Here is a 15,304-nt window from a genome sequence, read left to right as displayed (position 1 = left end):
CAACAATCAGCACTTAAGCAAAGTAGCTCAGAAAACACTTTGCGGCTCAACACTCCGGCGGTAACAATTGGGCTTAAGTGACAGGATGACTGATGATCAGTAAGCCCACATTATACACTGGAAATTGCAATGCTGAACACTCCTTCTTACTCCTCCCCCCTGCATCTGCTCTTAATTTGCTTGGATATCACTTCCGTCTTCACCGTGACATTAATTTGTCATTATTGGAATTGAATGCATGTAGGGAAGCTTGTTGATGTATGACAAAAAGGTGGCTGCATACAAAACAGTCCTGTACATTATTGGCCAACAATTCTTCCTCCGAGTGTTTACTCGACTTTAAATTTTGCTACAGTAATAGTACTCTGGTCGCTTTCAACACGAGTACATTGCAAGTGCAGGTTTTATGCAGGTTTTACTCAAGCTCTTCGGCCCTGATCGGATCGCCCACTCTCAGCGGCTTGTTGCCGACCGAATGCACTTTGATTTAACCTTGTAGCGACAGTTTTCCATGCGCCACCGAATGCCCTATTCAGAAGGTTTGTTTCACGGCCGCCACTCCTCGTTCTTGTCCCTTTCTTTTTAAAAGTCAATATTGTGATTTGACGAAGACTGTTCCACGGCCCCCTGGTCTGTCTCGATGCATTTTCATCAAATGGCTCACATCAGTGGCTATAGGGCAGGCAGCCTGAGAGCTCCCTGAAGTCAACAGAGTACAGACGAGGCGATAGCAAAAGTTTAGCTTCCTGCCTTAATGCAGGTTTGGGAGCTTGCAAAAATGGAAGTGCACCCCCAAAAGAATAGTCTGTTTATCCAGTCAGCAGTCTACTGTGGAGGGACTTTCCCCAAGGCCCAGTGGGCACCTATCGTCACTTCTAATTGAAAAACACTCTCAGATTCCCTGCTAACTACATTTCAATCCTCGAGTTTCCCACAGGGAACAGGTTGTTAATTAGTTTTGGTCCTCATTTGTTATTTATGTATTCTGTCTGATCATGGAAGGCTGCCTGTGTGCAAGTAAGCATCTGATTCCACACTCCAATGGACAAATATAGCACAAATACTGGTCAACACGTTTTGCCGTATGTGGATTTTTTAAGCGGAAAAAGGTATGAGCAAATTGAATTTTAAGTTCTGCTGAAGATGGTTTCAGACATCTGCAGAAAAAAACTGGAAAGACAAGCAGCCAATGCAATGAGCTAAATGAAACTCTACTGGACCTAATATGGATCTCTGAGGAACACCTTTGGATAAGGAAAGGGAAGAGAAGACCTTCAACCCTCGCTGACTGCAAGCGACTAATGCAATAACTTACGTCTTTGACCTTACTCACGCTAGCCCATGCCAGTGTGGCGGTATATTAAAATGATGTAAAGACAAGCAGGGTATGTATCCAGTTGGCGTCTGCTCCACTTTCAGTTGGACCGCCTGAACGAAAAGCTGTTAAGCATTCTCCCGGGTGTTGAGCACCAACACTCGGATGTACTTCTTCAATAGTCACAGGGCGGCTGTATAGATCAGCACGGCTGTCTGTACTTGAGCCAAACTTTCTGCATTGTTGTGTGTTGTGTAACAAGTCGTTAACCTTGACCGCAGTGTCTGGATTTTGGCAGCATAGCCAATGTCGCATTGGTGTTGGACTGACTGCTGATTATTTGAGGTTCATGACCGTCCTTGTCGTGTCAACAGTCTTCTGCAATAATAGCTGACAACTCTCACCAAGTTTGCAACCATCAAACTATTTTTGCCCTGTCAAGGTTAGTTATGAACCAAGTTTTGTGTCATTCATGGATTTGATGAACTACCGACATGTGGGGACTTTCAGATTCTTGACTCTCTTCTCCCCTATTCTCCTGCACCAAGCAAGGAGGCTTAATTAGCAATTTTATTAAGGACACTCTCTTCCTTTGGGCAAATTGCTGTCTCATAAGACCCAGCACAAGAACGAGCTGACCTGAAAAAGACCCCAAACAAAGCAGGGACAGAAGCAGGGAGACGACGGAACAAAGGATGACTACGAACGGCTGCTGAGCAGGGGTAGCCCAGGGGAATTGCACGGGTGTCCTGGGATGGGCAAAATAAGATGTGAATTCTGTTGTTGCTTCTTTGCATTCCAGTTTGAAGAATTTTCTTGGCATGAGATAACATCTGAGGATGCTTCAAGGTTGTGTGGGCGTCTAATGTTTGTCATAAGCAAGCATTATGAGTGCTATTGATTCTTGAAGTTGGACCTGCAGCATAACTTTGCCCTGTTTTACCATACTTGATGAGATCACTGAAGTTATTTGTTTCAGCTATTTGTTTCCCTATTCAATGTTCACTTATGATATTGAATGTTTGTTGTTGTTGTTGTTGTTGTGGTACCAGTTCCATAACTTGGGGAATACTTTCTAGCCTACTGAAAATATAAATATATTAAGTAATGGCTGAAAAGTGATTGTTTTTTATTTTGTTTCTTGCAAAGGAACTTAAACACAATATTCAACTTTTTCTCTCCACAGTGAATTGAATTCTAAACTGCAAGACACTCTGGAGCAAATAGAGGTACTCTCTCTCTTTTTCCTATGCACTCTGACTCTCTGCCTTATCTGTAATTGAGTTATTGAGAAGTACCATATGTGAAAATGCATTTAACGTCATATAGTATTTGGCTCTATGCTTTAATTTGAAACACATTTTCACATACACATTTGACTGTTTAATTCTGCCTAAGTCCAAATATTGACAGGACGAAAAGTCATTATTATAACAGAGAAAGGACGTAAATCATATCAGTTTCATCTAGCGCTTGCTTGCGATATTATGACCTGATAAAAGGTATGCAAAGCAATTTTCTCTTGCACCGGCGCCTCTGCGCTTGAATAGATTAATTACTTTGGTTTGTCCGTACACAAAAAAAACGGCATGCACGCGTGCACACAAATATTGAAAAGCCATTGGTGGAAGTGCTCGCTTGTTTACCTGTCAGCTTTGCTGATAAAAGAAAATCCTCTAAAGAAAATCCTTTTATTAATCACTTTGTACAAAGAGCAATCCCCCACGTCAAGTCAGTGACGGTTCTGCTTACCATGTTTGCAACACGCATGCTGACGGGGAATCTGTGTATTGTATACATATGTACACACGTGGATTAAAGATGTCGTTTGGTGTTTATAGTCTTACATTGAACGAAAACAGTTACATCAATTTACATCTGTCAGCACCCTGTTTTTAAAGGTTAATTGACTATGGCAAGGTCGTAATACATCCTACTTCCTACCTCCTTGTCAAAATATTCACTTTCACTTTATCCTCTGCCTTGCGTATGAGCCATGCATCTGCACATCTATATCTAAATCCCACATCTTAATGTTGATAATCCCTCCCCCCATCTCTTTCCCTACCTTTTGTCATCCATCTGTTTCTGCCTCCAGGAGCAGCTTGACGTTGCCCTGTCAAAGACTTGCAAACACTTTGATGTTGCACACTATACCAAGGTCCAGCTGGCCTACACACTGCTGGGGAAGACACAGGTGAGTTATTGGGCCCCTCTTCAAGGTTATGGGAACGGTCTAACGCCAAGAAATGGCTGTTCCATCTCGCCTTAAGCATTGTTTTTTACTTCATCATTTGAATGAGGGTGAAAGACATGCGTGTAATTTCGGTGCTAAATGACCATCGCAAGGTTGTGCTAATTCATCCTACAGGTAGAGATTATAATTTGACAGTATATCTTTGCCAATGTTCCCATCTTCCAAATAAATATTAGCTCGCATGTACAATTTAATTCTCGCGGCTTCCGCAGGTCTCGATTGAGTGGGTTCAATTAATTGTATCAATATTTGATGATATCACTGTTGAAAATCTGATTGCCTGTCTGCCAAAATCAAATATAGAACATTTAGACAGGTTTCATTGGTGAGACATATTTTTGGTGGAGTTTCTGCAAATATATTGAGAAAGGAAACAAAATCAAACCGTCAATTGCTAATTTTAGAGGATTCATCTTATAATGCAGCCAGTAACAAACCGAAGCAAGCTGGTTCAATTGAACCGCTGTAGCTGTTTGCTCAGCACGCAGCAGCACGTGGGTGGGAAACAGCCTCAAGCCTACTCCAGTGTAATGAAAAACATGAATGTTTCAAAATGGGTAATGAAGCTGAAATTCCACACCAAAAATAGCAACCTAACCTTTTTTAGGGGATCTAAATGTGCAAGTGGAGGACTATTTTCATATGTGTTCTGTTGGAGGCTTATTAAGTATTTACAACGGCGAGGAGAGAAACTGCGGAGCCCATGTTCATCTCAATGAAGAAACATAGAGCAACAGTGTAGCTTACTGATGACTGTTGAATAGATCTTGGACAACGATGCGTCACTCTGTCATTGAGAAAAAGTTTTTAGGCGTCGATTGAAATGCCAACGCTTGCTAAATGAGTAGTCACCACCGAGCTGCAAAACATTTCTGACTTTAACCAACGACATTTTCACCTTGTTATTCATCTCCAAGGAGACCACATGTTATATGTGGCCACTTTCTCGAAATTAGTTGATCATTTAATTATTTATGACCTAGCAATTATAAAGACGGGCAGATGAAAAGGACATCTTGCTATAATCCTTCTCATAACTGTGCATTTGGCTTTCTCCAGACTGCTATGGACCAGCTCCACATGCACTTCACCCAAGCCATCCACAATACTGTGTTTCAAGTGGTGCTGGGATACGTCGAGCTCTGTGCTGGCAATGCTGATACCAAGTTCCAGAAAATGCAGTATAAGGATCTGTGTACGGTAAGTGACTGATTCCACAAGCACTTTGTGTGTGTGCACAGAAAATGATAATGATAACCATAATAATAATTCTTCATAATAATAATAACGCTCATTATTTTCCCATCATGATTTTATATCCGAATTATAATAGTATACTCTGTCCTTTTGAACTAAGCTCCACTTTGACTTTCACTTTCAAACTGTAGCTTGGTCAATTTATCATGAACCCACAAGGGCAAATTGCTGAGTGTCCCCCAGAGATTATGTTGTAAAAGGTTATTGGGAAAGGTTCCCTTTGCCTGTTTGGAGTGGACAATTTGTTTTGGCCCCATTTTGCGCCGTATTCAAGTTTTGATAGTTTTCTTCTTAACACTCTTACTTGTTTGTTGAATTCTTGTTTGTTCGGATTGAGCAGCTGTCATGCGTCAGAGTTCTACAGGCAGGATTTTTAGTTCAGGATTTTTGAAGATTTCACCTTTTGCTCACTTGTTTTAGCACCTCTCAAATCAAAGTGGGCAGTTTTAGACGTGTCTCCAAAATGGAAACTTTCATCTCTTTTGCTCGGATCGAGAACTAATTGTGGAGGAGCAAAGGCATTGCTTCTCTGTTCCCATGATAAGCAAAGGTTGACGGATGTGAAAGCTCACATTAGACCCTCTAAACTCACTTTTTAAATTGTGTGACTTAAAATTCAAGAGCGACGAGAACTCTCTGAGAGGTCAGTTAGGATTTCGGTAAGGCCATATTAATTTTACATCAGCAACTCATCATTATTGGCCAGACTTGGTATCAATCCCCTCTTCTGTTGGACCTCTCTCGATGGAATTCCAGTCATCGAAGGTGAAGTCGCTGGAAATTTTGGACTTCTTACTCTTCAGTGTCTTACCTCAAGTCATTTATTTATATTTATTTAGGGTTGTATTTGAATAATTTTTTCACCCTTTTTTTATCCTTGAAGTGACGCCAAGGCTTCTGCGTTTATGCAGGCTGAGTTGCTTGTTCATATAATACTGAGCTGCTACGTCAGCATTTCTTTTTATTAACTTGATGTCTTTGTTTTGAGGGCTCTCACAATGATGAACCTTCTATTAACATGGTCAGTACATGGAGAGTTTTAGATGCACGTTAAGACTGATCCAGATTGAAACATGGAATTCAAATAGGCGTTCCCATGGGAAATCCCTGTCTCCTTGGCAATTCTCTAATCTGCTTTAGGCTTCATCAAAGCACTTTGAAGATGAATTGAAGCTTCATCTTATTAAATAATACTAAGAGGTGACTCCAGTCAGACTGGTTCATTTGCTTTAACATAAACACAGCAGGACTCTGTAATGATTCAGCAATGCACTATATCTTGTTAAAAGTTGAGTTGAGCTTGAAATCGTTTAGAAGATAGTGGAGCCAAATGTTCTGCTTCTCTCTGAATGAATCGTGTGTTGTGAGCTGGCAATGGTAGTTGTGTCAACTAGAAGGATAAATTGAAGGCCACCCACTCTGAGGTTGATATTTCTAAATCTGCAATAGCACAGTGTTGCTAGATATGATGTGTGTCATCAACGCTTTCTGAAAATGAAACTGTAGAATTATTGTGGCAGTTCTGCCGAGAAACGATGATTCTAGGGACAGTTTTTTTTAAAAATAGCAGCATTGTTGTTCCACCCACCCGCTGACTGACATTATACAAAGCGGTGATTGGGAATAAATGTAATAAATAAATAAGAAACGAGAGGTTGTATTCCTCATCAAATCCACAGCTCCACTTAGACTCTCACCTTTTCCTGTGTTGCTTGGCAACATGCCGCTGACATGCTTGAATTGTGGAAAATATGAAGCGTCAAATGTATGGCACACCCGCTTCTCTAATCAGCCTCCCACATTACGTACGGAATGTTCCAATTTTCTGTCGATCAAGGTTGTAGTCTGTCCCAGCTCTTATTGAAAGATTCCATCATGTTCCAGCACAAAAAATAGAGATAAATCAAAGGAAGATTTTTTTTACATCAGTCCATTGTTGTATGAACCTGCAATCCTCACATTCTTTCCATGCTGAACTAATTACTGCTTTTATCTTGATTGACACTCAAATTAGCATTGATGCCTAATTGTGAGTTCTGAAAATGTTGGTCTTAAGATGACAACAGGAGTGAGAGTTTTCCTCATTCCGTTTGCATTCATTTATTTCTAATTAAAATGCAACTCTTGATTTTGTGTCCCCCCAAATGGAATTAATGGATCTAAGTTCATTTGCCTCTAATTACACAATTTTTCTAACGGGTTCATGCATGAATTTGCTCTCTCATCAGTACGTTTCAGAAATGAGGTGTTTCTTGACAGTTTGTCTGAATAATGAACATAAGCATTAATTGCATATTATTTGAAACACAGCAGCTTATGTTGGATTTTTTGGGGGAGGGGGTCCTCATTACCTGTGTGTTTGCAGCATATCACCCCTGACAGCTACATTCCGTGTCTGACGGATCTGTGCAAGGCGTTGTGGGAGGTGATGTTGAGTTACCACCGCACGATGCAGTGGCACGAGGAGCATGACAAGCAAGTGACCACACCTACTCCAGGTACTGCACTATGTTCTACATTTGAAACCCACGCGTCCCCTTGACTCTGATTCAGTTGTAAAAGCGGATATCTGCTCGCAGTAGCCTGAGATGAATAAGTAAGTCACAGAATCAGTTTGAATTAAAAGGCTTGGTGAAAATGGGGTCAGGTTTCCACACGCGCCGAAGCACTAATCTTTTCTGGCTGTTTGATATCAGCATAATGCACAGCTTGGTCAGGTCTACGACTTGACTCGGAGAATCCCCGAGCCTCGGTCCATTTCAAGCGTATTTCTCGTTTGTGTGCTTTTACATTGCGATGCAGCTGCGGTCGTTTCTACGTTCCCCCTTTGCTTTGGAGGTCATTGAACAATGAAAGCCTTCTAAAGTTCTACTCTTACATAAAATTACTCAAATAATTATTCAAACAAATAAGATGCCCCATTTCATCTCAACATAATGCGTCAAATTAACTAGTTCTTTTTTTGTTTGTTTGTTTGTTAAATCAGATGTCTTCATTCCATTGCCCACATGCCATGAGACGAATGGGGCTATCTTGTATTTCGGTGTGATTGGAAACATACTAAGTCCTTTGGATATTTTAATAAATGGCATCTTCCCCTTTGAAGGAAAGGACATGCCCCCCGTTTCCCGCCAAGAGTGCCATCAATCATTTTAATAGTTGATTGGCTTTCACCTCTGTGTAAAGGTGTCCCTGGCCATAGCGTAGGCTTGCTTTACACTCTCTCCTAATATGTGCGCGGTCTCTCGCTGTAATGATTTACTGTGCATGTGCCGTCTCCTTTGTTTGACAGTATTTTGAGGTGACTTTGACCTCCAGCTCACACTAGAGGCCGCGCCTGTGTCATAACAGTCAAGCCTACTATAGATCTCGTCTCCTCTCGTGTCCATCCTCTTTAGTCTATCTCTGCCACTTAATATATTGAGTTGTTCACTGTAACATTTCCCTAATTAATCTTGTACCTCGATTAAAGGAGAGACGCCGGCTGGGGTCATTTTTCTACCTGACAAGATTCATGTCTTGTAGTATCTCATACCTGGACATATTTCATTCACACTAAAGGCCATCAGGCACCAGAGGTCAAGGGTGTGTTATATGACATAAAAATGGCCAGTTTGCTTTGATTGGTTTTGAAGCCTGTGACGGAATGACAGCTTGTGTTGAGCAGCTCTCAATTAAACTTTAAATTGCCCTTGAGAAAAATCGAAACGACTCTCAGTTGGCTACATCTGGTCACATGGATTTTTACATCTTCAACCAATTGGTTCATGCAGTTGCCATCTACATAGTAGGGGTTCGACTGCATGTTGCGTACCGTGTTGCGTATGAATCATCTTTTTTAAATAGTGATTGACTTTCTTTCACATTTACATACACACTGCGCCGCCGCCATTACTACTGATAAATGACCGTGCAGATAACATGACGAGATGGCGACGTCTGTAATTTGCAATTTATCCATGCACATATTGAGTGACGGCCAATCTAAAACTCTACAAAAACACATCACTCCTTGTCTCATTTGTTTCTATAATGATCGCAATCATGGGTCAAGAAAAAGAGTAGGGGAAATCGATGTTCATGTTTTGTTTTTTTTACTTGTGTTATATGCATACAATGGAAGGAAAATAACGATCGCTAGCGATAAGTTATTATCATTAGCTCAGTGGTGTTAAACTCAATTCCAGAACCAAATCTCTAGGTCACACAAGACAAACATTGTTAAACATAAATGTGAATTGTGCCTTTTGTAGCCGATTGTTGGATGATGCATCAATTACACATGCGAAATCAAAAAATAGCTAAAACAGCTTATTGGGATAAATTCCTGTAAATAACTAAGGCCAAGAACAATGTGGTGCAAATGATCATTTATGTCAGGAAGTCATTCCAACAGACTTGATTCCTCTTGAGATTACCTACCTCCCTTTACTTAACTTGGTGTGGTAATTTGGTTGGAAATCGATAGTAAGGCGGAGCATAGCTTTCCTTTTGTTAATCGTATTCCTTAAAGAGATTAACTCTGGTCCGGTGGGGATCAAACTGCAAGATGTGTTCACACCATATATATATATATATATATATATATATATATATATATATATATATATATATATATATATATATATGTGGGATATATAATATATATATAATGTGGGATATATATATATATATATATATATATATATATATATATATATATATATATATATATATATATGACTTTATATATATATATATATATATATATGACTTTATATATATATATATATATATATATATAGAGAGACTAGAAAATGCTACTTGTTATTGGTCAGGGAAGCTTTTTGATTCTTCTCCATATCCTTGATGTACCTATGGAGCATTTCCAATAAAAAATATTGAATTCTTTTGCACCATATGACAACAAGGATTTTTTTTAATTTTTTTTTTTATTATTACACACTGTCTATCAACACATTTCACAATGACCTGCTTTCTCGCGACACAATTTATATATTTTGGGGGGTATTGATGTGAAAAGAACAACCTCAAAGGCTCTGTTGGTTTCCTGTGGGCTTTGAAAAATCCATACTCACTGATCCCTTACTCAAGCCAAGGTTTCAGTGTAGTTCTTTTGTCTGCAAGTTTCTTTGCTTGTTGAAAATGACCTTGACAGATCCTCTCATCAATCACTCTTGCTTCTTGCTCTCTTCATTGTGAGTGTACTCAGCCAACATGAGGTGGTGGGCTTTCCTAAGAAGTTGCATTGCGCCACCTGACAACAAACAAGGCAGACATCTTAGGTGACTAATATCGCGTGTTGAACACTCAAGAAGGACCCGCCCCATGCTCCCCTTCATTGCTGATTGATGGCTAGTGATAGCGCAACTTTAAATTTGGAATGCTTCGGAGTGCTTCTGACTTCATACTTGAATGAACAAGAGGAAATTGTAAAAAAATCAAATCAAAGATTTTGTATCTTTTAACTTTGATAAAGATGCTCTTTAGGTTCTATTATTCTATTTTTTAAATGCACAGACGATGCAGTGGCAACACAATCTGATGAGTTGGGGATAGACCGCAGCTATGTGAAAAAGAAGCTGGAGCACGGACTGACACGGATCTGGCAGGTTGGCTGCCTGTTCTCTTTAGAAATTTTATTTCTCTTCCTACAAATAACCCATTTTCTCTTTTCTTCAGGATGTCCAGTTAAAGGTGAAGGCCTATATCCTGGGGACTGACATGTCTCATTTCAAATATGATGACTTCATCGTGGTTTTGGATGTCATCAGCAGGTATTGTTTATTGCCAGTACAGGGAGCTCTGGCTTCCTAAGGCCTTGTGTTTCATCATTACTGGATCCCACCAAAGGAATCTGGCACACTTTGGATTCATTCATATTCTGACGACGACACCCACCACATCACTTAAATACACATAATCAAAAACAGAATCATTCCAGCCGGGATATTTCTAGATTATAATTCTGCCCTCAAATGTTTTTTCATAATGTCAGAAAAACTGAAACTTTACACACCTTGGCGATGCCCAAATTCAAGCAGCAATCCAACCATACAATCCTTGTAATTATTTGTTACTTATCCTTAATTAGCTTTAACTGTTACAAAAAAAAAGGAACATCTGCTCAGTGTTTCAGAAATCGGTCTAGCGCGTTATGAGATAAATGTGCATGGAAGGAATCAGCATACTTGGGAATACACTTTGTACTAAATGCAGCTTTGTTTGATTCCTATCATTTGTCTGCTGTATGACATTGAATGTGTAATGCGTGGCACTCTGTACAGGACAAGAATAATCTGGCTAGCAATGTCTCCCCCGAAAAGTAACTTTAGATATGTTAGTGTATTTACAGTTTCCTCAGTCTTATGAGTGACAGTTTGCGAATACCACACATATCAGCTGACAAGCTCAGTTGTCAATCAGCACACAATTGCACACAATGCTGCGGTGCACTTGCTCCCTCCGCGATCGCACTTCATCAAACATTTGTTGTTTTACACTGAGCGTGGCAGAGATAACACCACAATCTGGTTCAAGATGGAATGGCTTGATGGAAGCCCATGAGAAAAACTGTCAGGGAAAGCATTCAAACCAAAACAAAGCCTAAATTGGACCTGCTGCAAATTGGACTCTTGATGTTAGCTCAATCAAATGACTGACCATGAAATCCAGTTCAAAGTTAATTTTCCTCCCCTCCCATCTCCCATGTGATTAGCCCGAATTTCATTATTGTCTCCTAGGCTGATGCAGGTGGGGGAGGAGTTCTGTAGCAGTAAGTCGGAGGTCTTGCAAGAGTCCATTAAACGCCAGAGCGTCAACTACTTCAGAAACTATCACAGGTGAGGCAATTGTCGGGGTTTGCCAATATTTAACTGTTGGCTGTGACATGATTTCACAAACAGCGATTCGGGTGATCCCCATGATGCTTTTTGCCGTCGTTAACAATTGATATTTGCATGAACCCGACTCTCGGGGAACATAAGTTTGACGTTTTCAGCTTTTGACACCCTTTTCACTTCTTCAAAGCACACTGTAAATTGTCTCTGAGGAACAATTAATTCAATAACTTTTGAAATTCATGGCCCAGTCAGGGTCATCTATTTTGACTGTGAAAGTTATTAAAACTTTTTGAAAAGCTGTGACTCATTCCCATTTTTCGACTTTCTTTTACAATTTCTTAGGGCACGGCTGGAGGAGCTGCGTATGTTTCTTGAGAATGAAACATGGGAACTTTGCCCTGTCAAGTCAAACTTCAATATCTCACAGCTCCATGTGAGTTTAACTCTTGTCGTACATTTACATTTCAGATGCCAAATTCTGTTAGCTTTATGTAAGGAGATGAAATTGGTTTCCCAGTTAATACTGCTGCCTGGTTCTTTTTATAAAATACTTCTCAGTTTGGATTTTTCACACTGCTTCAATACTTTCTTTTCTGTATCACATCTTTCACAACCCAGGAGTTTAAGTTTATGGACCAGTGTCGCTCCCCTCCACTTTCCCCGAGCAGGCAGGGTGCATCCTCTGCCTTCCAAATCCAAGAGGAACTGTCTCTGTTCCAAAAATACCTGCAAGATGGGAACCCCTTTGAGATGCATATTGAGCAGAAGGAGGAAGAGACGGAGGATGTTCTGGCATCTAATGGGGTGAGTTCCAAACGACCTCATATTATGGTTGAGGGACACAATATCAGCTCAGATCATTTTAATCCCTCAGTGGTCACGAAAATAACAATATGATAGAATAATTAGGTCAAATGATATTCATTATTTACATACGTTCATCATCAATTATGTACAGTATATACAGTACTGACATTTGTCTTATGTTGACAATCGACAGCGTCTAGCCTCTGATTGAGTCAGGTCAACATCAACATCATTGAGATGAATATGACTAATTAATGAGGCTACCTGTTGAGATACACCACTGTGTTCATACAGAAGCAAGATGATTAATTGGCACACAATCAATTTCGCAGCCGCAAATCTGCCGATTGAAAGTTCTAATGACATGCATCTTTTAGGCATTTTTTATTCAGTGTAAACAAAAAGCGCTGTCTATGCTTTGGTGGCCGAGAATCTCTGCGAAAGACAAAATTGTGGTCACAATCAGGACTGAGTGATGGCGACCAGGACACTTTATTGTGATATTGACCCATACGTGATGGAGGGACAGAGAATTTGTCCTTCGGAGTACAACACATTCAAAGTGACAGCTACCCTAAAGAGCCAGGCAGCCACACAGGCGGAATGATTGGTTCCTTGTACACTCTGTCAGCCGGAGAAGAGTCGGCCTCCCGTGTTTGCAGCCATATATCACGCTAATAGAGGCACACAGGTCCAGTGTGCGTAATTTTCTACCGTCTCCTTAAAACAAAAAAGCATTCAGTTGTTCTGTCGAAATCTATTTGTGAAAGATACTCCATTTCTCTTTGGATTACATTGGTTATTTTTATAGGGCTCCCTTTTAAAACCATATTGCTTTTTCTAATGTGTCAGGCATTCAAAGCTTAAGTGAGTAAGTCAAAGGGTCATGGAAGCTCATTTTGATTCTACTTTGATCTATTTCACAGCCGTGAAAAAAAAAAACCGGAAGATTTTCTTTGAGTTACAATCCGGTTATTTACATCAGTTATTCCATCAGAGGTCCTTCTCTACAATTGGTTCTCCTTGTGTATTTTTCATTTTGGCCTCGCTCTCTCATTTTCTCAAGCACTGATCTTTTTTTGGTCTCACATTCTTTTTTGCATTTCTAAAGTACGAGTCTGACGAGCTTGAGAAGAGCGCTTATCAGGATTACGACAGCGACAGTGATGTCCCTGAGGAGCTGAAGCAGGACTACGTTGACGAGCAGACAGGAGACGTTCCTCTCAAGAGGTCAGTCACACTAGTTCATGCTGGGTACCGACACAAAGAGCACCCAGCGGAGCACGAGCGGACTTTCAGAATAAGTCCGTGTGTCGATCATTTCTACTGCCAGGTATCTGACATTTACTGACAAAATGATCAAGCTTACCTGAATCCATACAGAGTTTAAACGGTATAAAAATGAATAGATTTTAAACCATGATTTTAAACATGGTTTATGCATAATTTTAACTCACCTCCTTTTCACCCTGCTCTGTAGGCAAAAATCAAGTCATGAAAATTTCTCTTTCTTCCCACATAATGATTACGGACCAATTAGTTGCTAATACAGCTGGCAAGATTAATTGACTAGTTTTAACGATAATCAAATTTTAAGGCAGACAGTATCATAGGAAGAAACTGAAAGATTTCTTCTGCAGTATTATCAATCTAAGCAAGTAACAATGTATGTATATACTTTTTAGCTTTGATGGCATACTTGAAAAATGAGGTCTCGTATTGGACCTCTTAATAAATATATATCATGTTAGGGTCAGTGAGTTGAGATACATTTATGCAGCGAACAAAACGTACAACACTATTACTTATTCAGAAGCTTGTCAGTTCAGAAGCATTGTTATGGTACGTTCCATTGAAAATGTCCTGTCATGAAATGCAAACGCTCATATTAATTGCACCATTATGTATGCGCCCAGAGTTGAATATCATATTTTTCGAGGTCCGACACACTGGCTGTTTTACCCAAGCGCTCGTTATCATTTAACCCCACGCAATGGGAATTGTGAGTATTGGCCTAAAGGCACCAAACTGCTAATATCTCATTATTTTAAGCAGGAATAGCCAGCGGCTCATTACGAACTGAGTCTTGTGGTCACGTCCAGTAATTAAATCTCGCATGTAATGATTGCTGGGTAATGTAGCTCAATGATGGGTGTCAGGGGTCTCGTTCCTCATGCTCACCAGTTCAGAGACCTCGCTCTTAGTTGCCTCTGTGCCTCCAGCATTGTGTCATGGGTTCTGATGGATCAATTAGAACCATTCGTACCACCCACTGAGACTGTTGTCCTACTCTTTTGCAAAGGAACATAAATGTTTTCATCACGTCACGTCTCCTTTGTGTAACAGTGTGTCTCGCGAGACTATACGAAGCAAGAAGAGGTCCGATTACAACCTGAATAAGACCAATGCCCCAATTCTTACCAACACAACTCTCAATGTTATCCGGCTTGTCGGTGAGTACCTTTTCTACACGCTATGCTCGGATAGACCTCGTTTGAGCTTCTCTGGCCCCCAATATTCTCACTAATTAAGTCTTTTGCACATCGGCACGGTTGGCTCTCTGCTGCTGCTTGTGTGACTGAGAAGCGGCAGTAATGGTTAGCCTTGGCCCCGAACTTTGACCTTGCACTTCTAAAGATGTACTTAGATGTCATTGTGACATTACTAAGTACAATATGCAAATGTAATGTGACCCTCATGGTTCAACCGGGGTATAATTTATTGTAATTTCACACTTGTAATCTTTTTTAATTTTTAAAAAAAAATTACTTATTCATTTATGAGAAACTGACTTGCCCGGAAAATGTCCAATGTTTGATACTTGGA

General features: G+C 40.1%; 1 protein-coding gene across 6 annotated transcripts in view; it reads left to right on the top strand.

Moving 5' to 3' along the window:
* vps50 (VPS50 EARP/GARPII complex subunit) overlaps positions 1-15,304 on the top strand; it is a 40,510-nt gene that overhangs the window by 11,443 nt on the left and 13,763 nt on the right. For all 6 annotated transcript variants that reach the window (XR_015062995.1, XR_015062996.1, XM_085901315.1 and 3 more), the window contains 11 exons: positions 2,502-2,544; positions 3,414-3,512; positions 4,632-4,772; positions 7,195-7,327; positions 10,350-10,441; positions 10,512-10,606; positions 11,573-11,671; positions 12,014-12,104; positions 12,290-12,475; positions 13,590-13,708; positions 14,825-14,931. Coding sequence is in view for 4 of the 6 variants with exons in the window: in XM_085901315.1 (XP_085757441.1) it covers positions 2,502-2,544; positions 3,414-3,512; positions 4,632-4,772; positions 7,195-7,327; positions 10,350-10,441; positions 10,512-10,606; positions 11,573-11,671; positions 12,014-12,104; positions 12,290-12,475; positions 13,590-13,708; positions 14,825-14,931 (1,205 nt within the window). In the remaining 2 variants the exon portion in view is untranslated. The remainder of the gene's footprint in view (positions 1-2,501; positions 2,545-3,413; positions 3,513-4,631; positions 4,773-7,194; positions 7,328-10,349; positions 10,442-10,511; positions 10,607-11,572; positions 11,672-12,013; positions 12,105-12,289; positions 12,476-13,589; positions 13,709-14,824; positions 14,932-15,304) is intronic.

The sequence above is a fragment of the Syngnathus leptorhynchus genome, chromosome 20 (genome assembly GCF_054491065.1).
Source record: "Syngnathus leptorhynchus isolate UIUO chromosome 20, UIUO_Slep, whole genome shotgun sequence".
Classification (NCBI taxonomy): domain Eukaryota; kingdom Metazoa; phylum Chordata; class Actinopteri; order Syngnathiformes; family Syngnathidae; genus Syngnathus; species Syngnathus leptorhynchus.
Note: the sequence above shows the minus strand (reverse complement) of the source record. Positions and strands in the feature narration are given on the sequence as shown.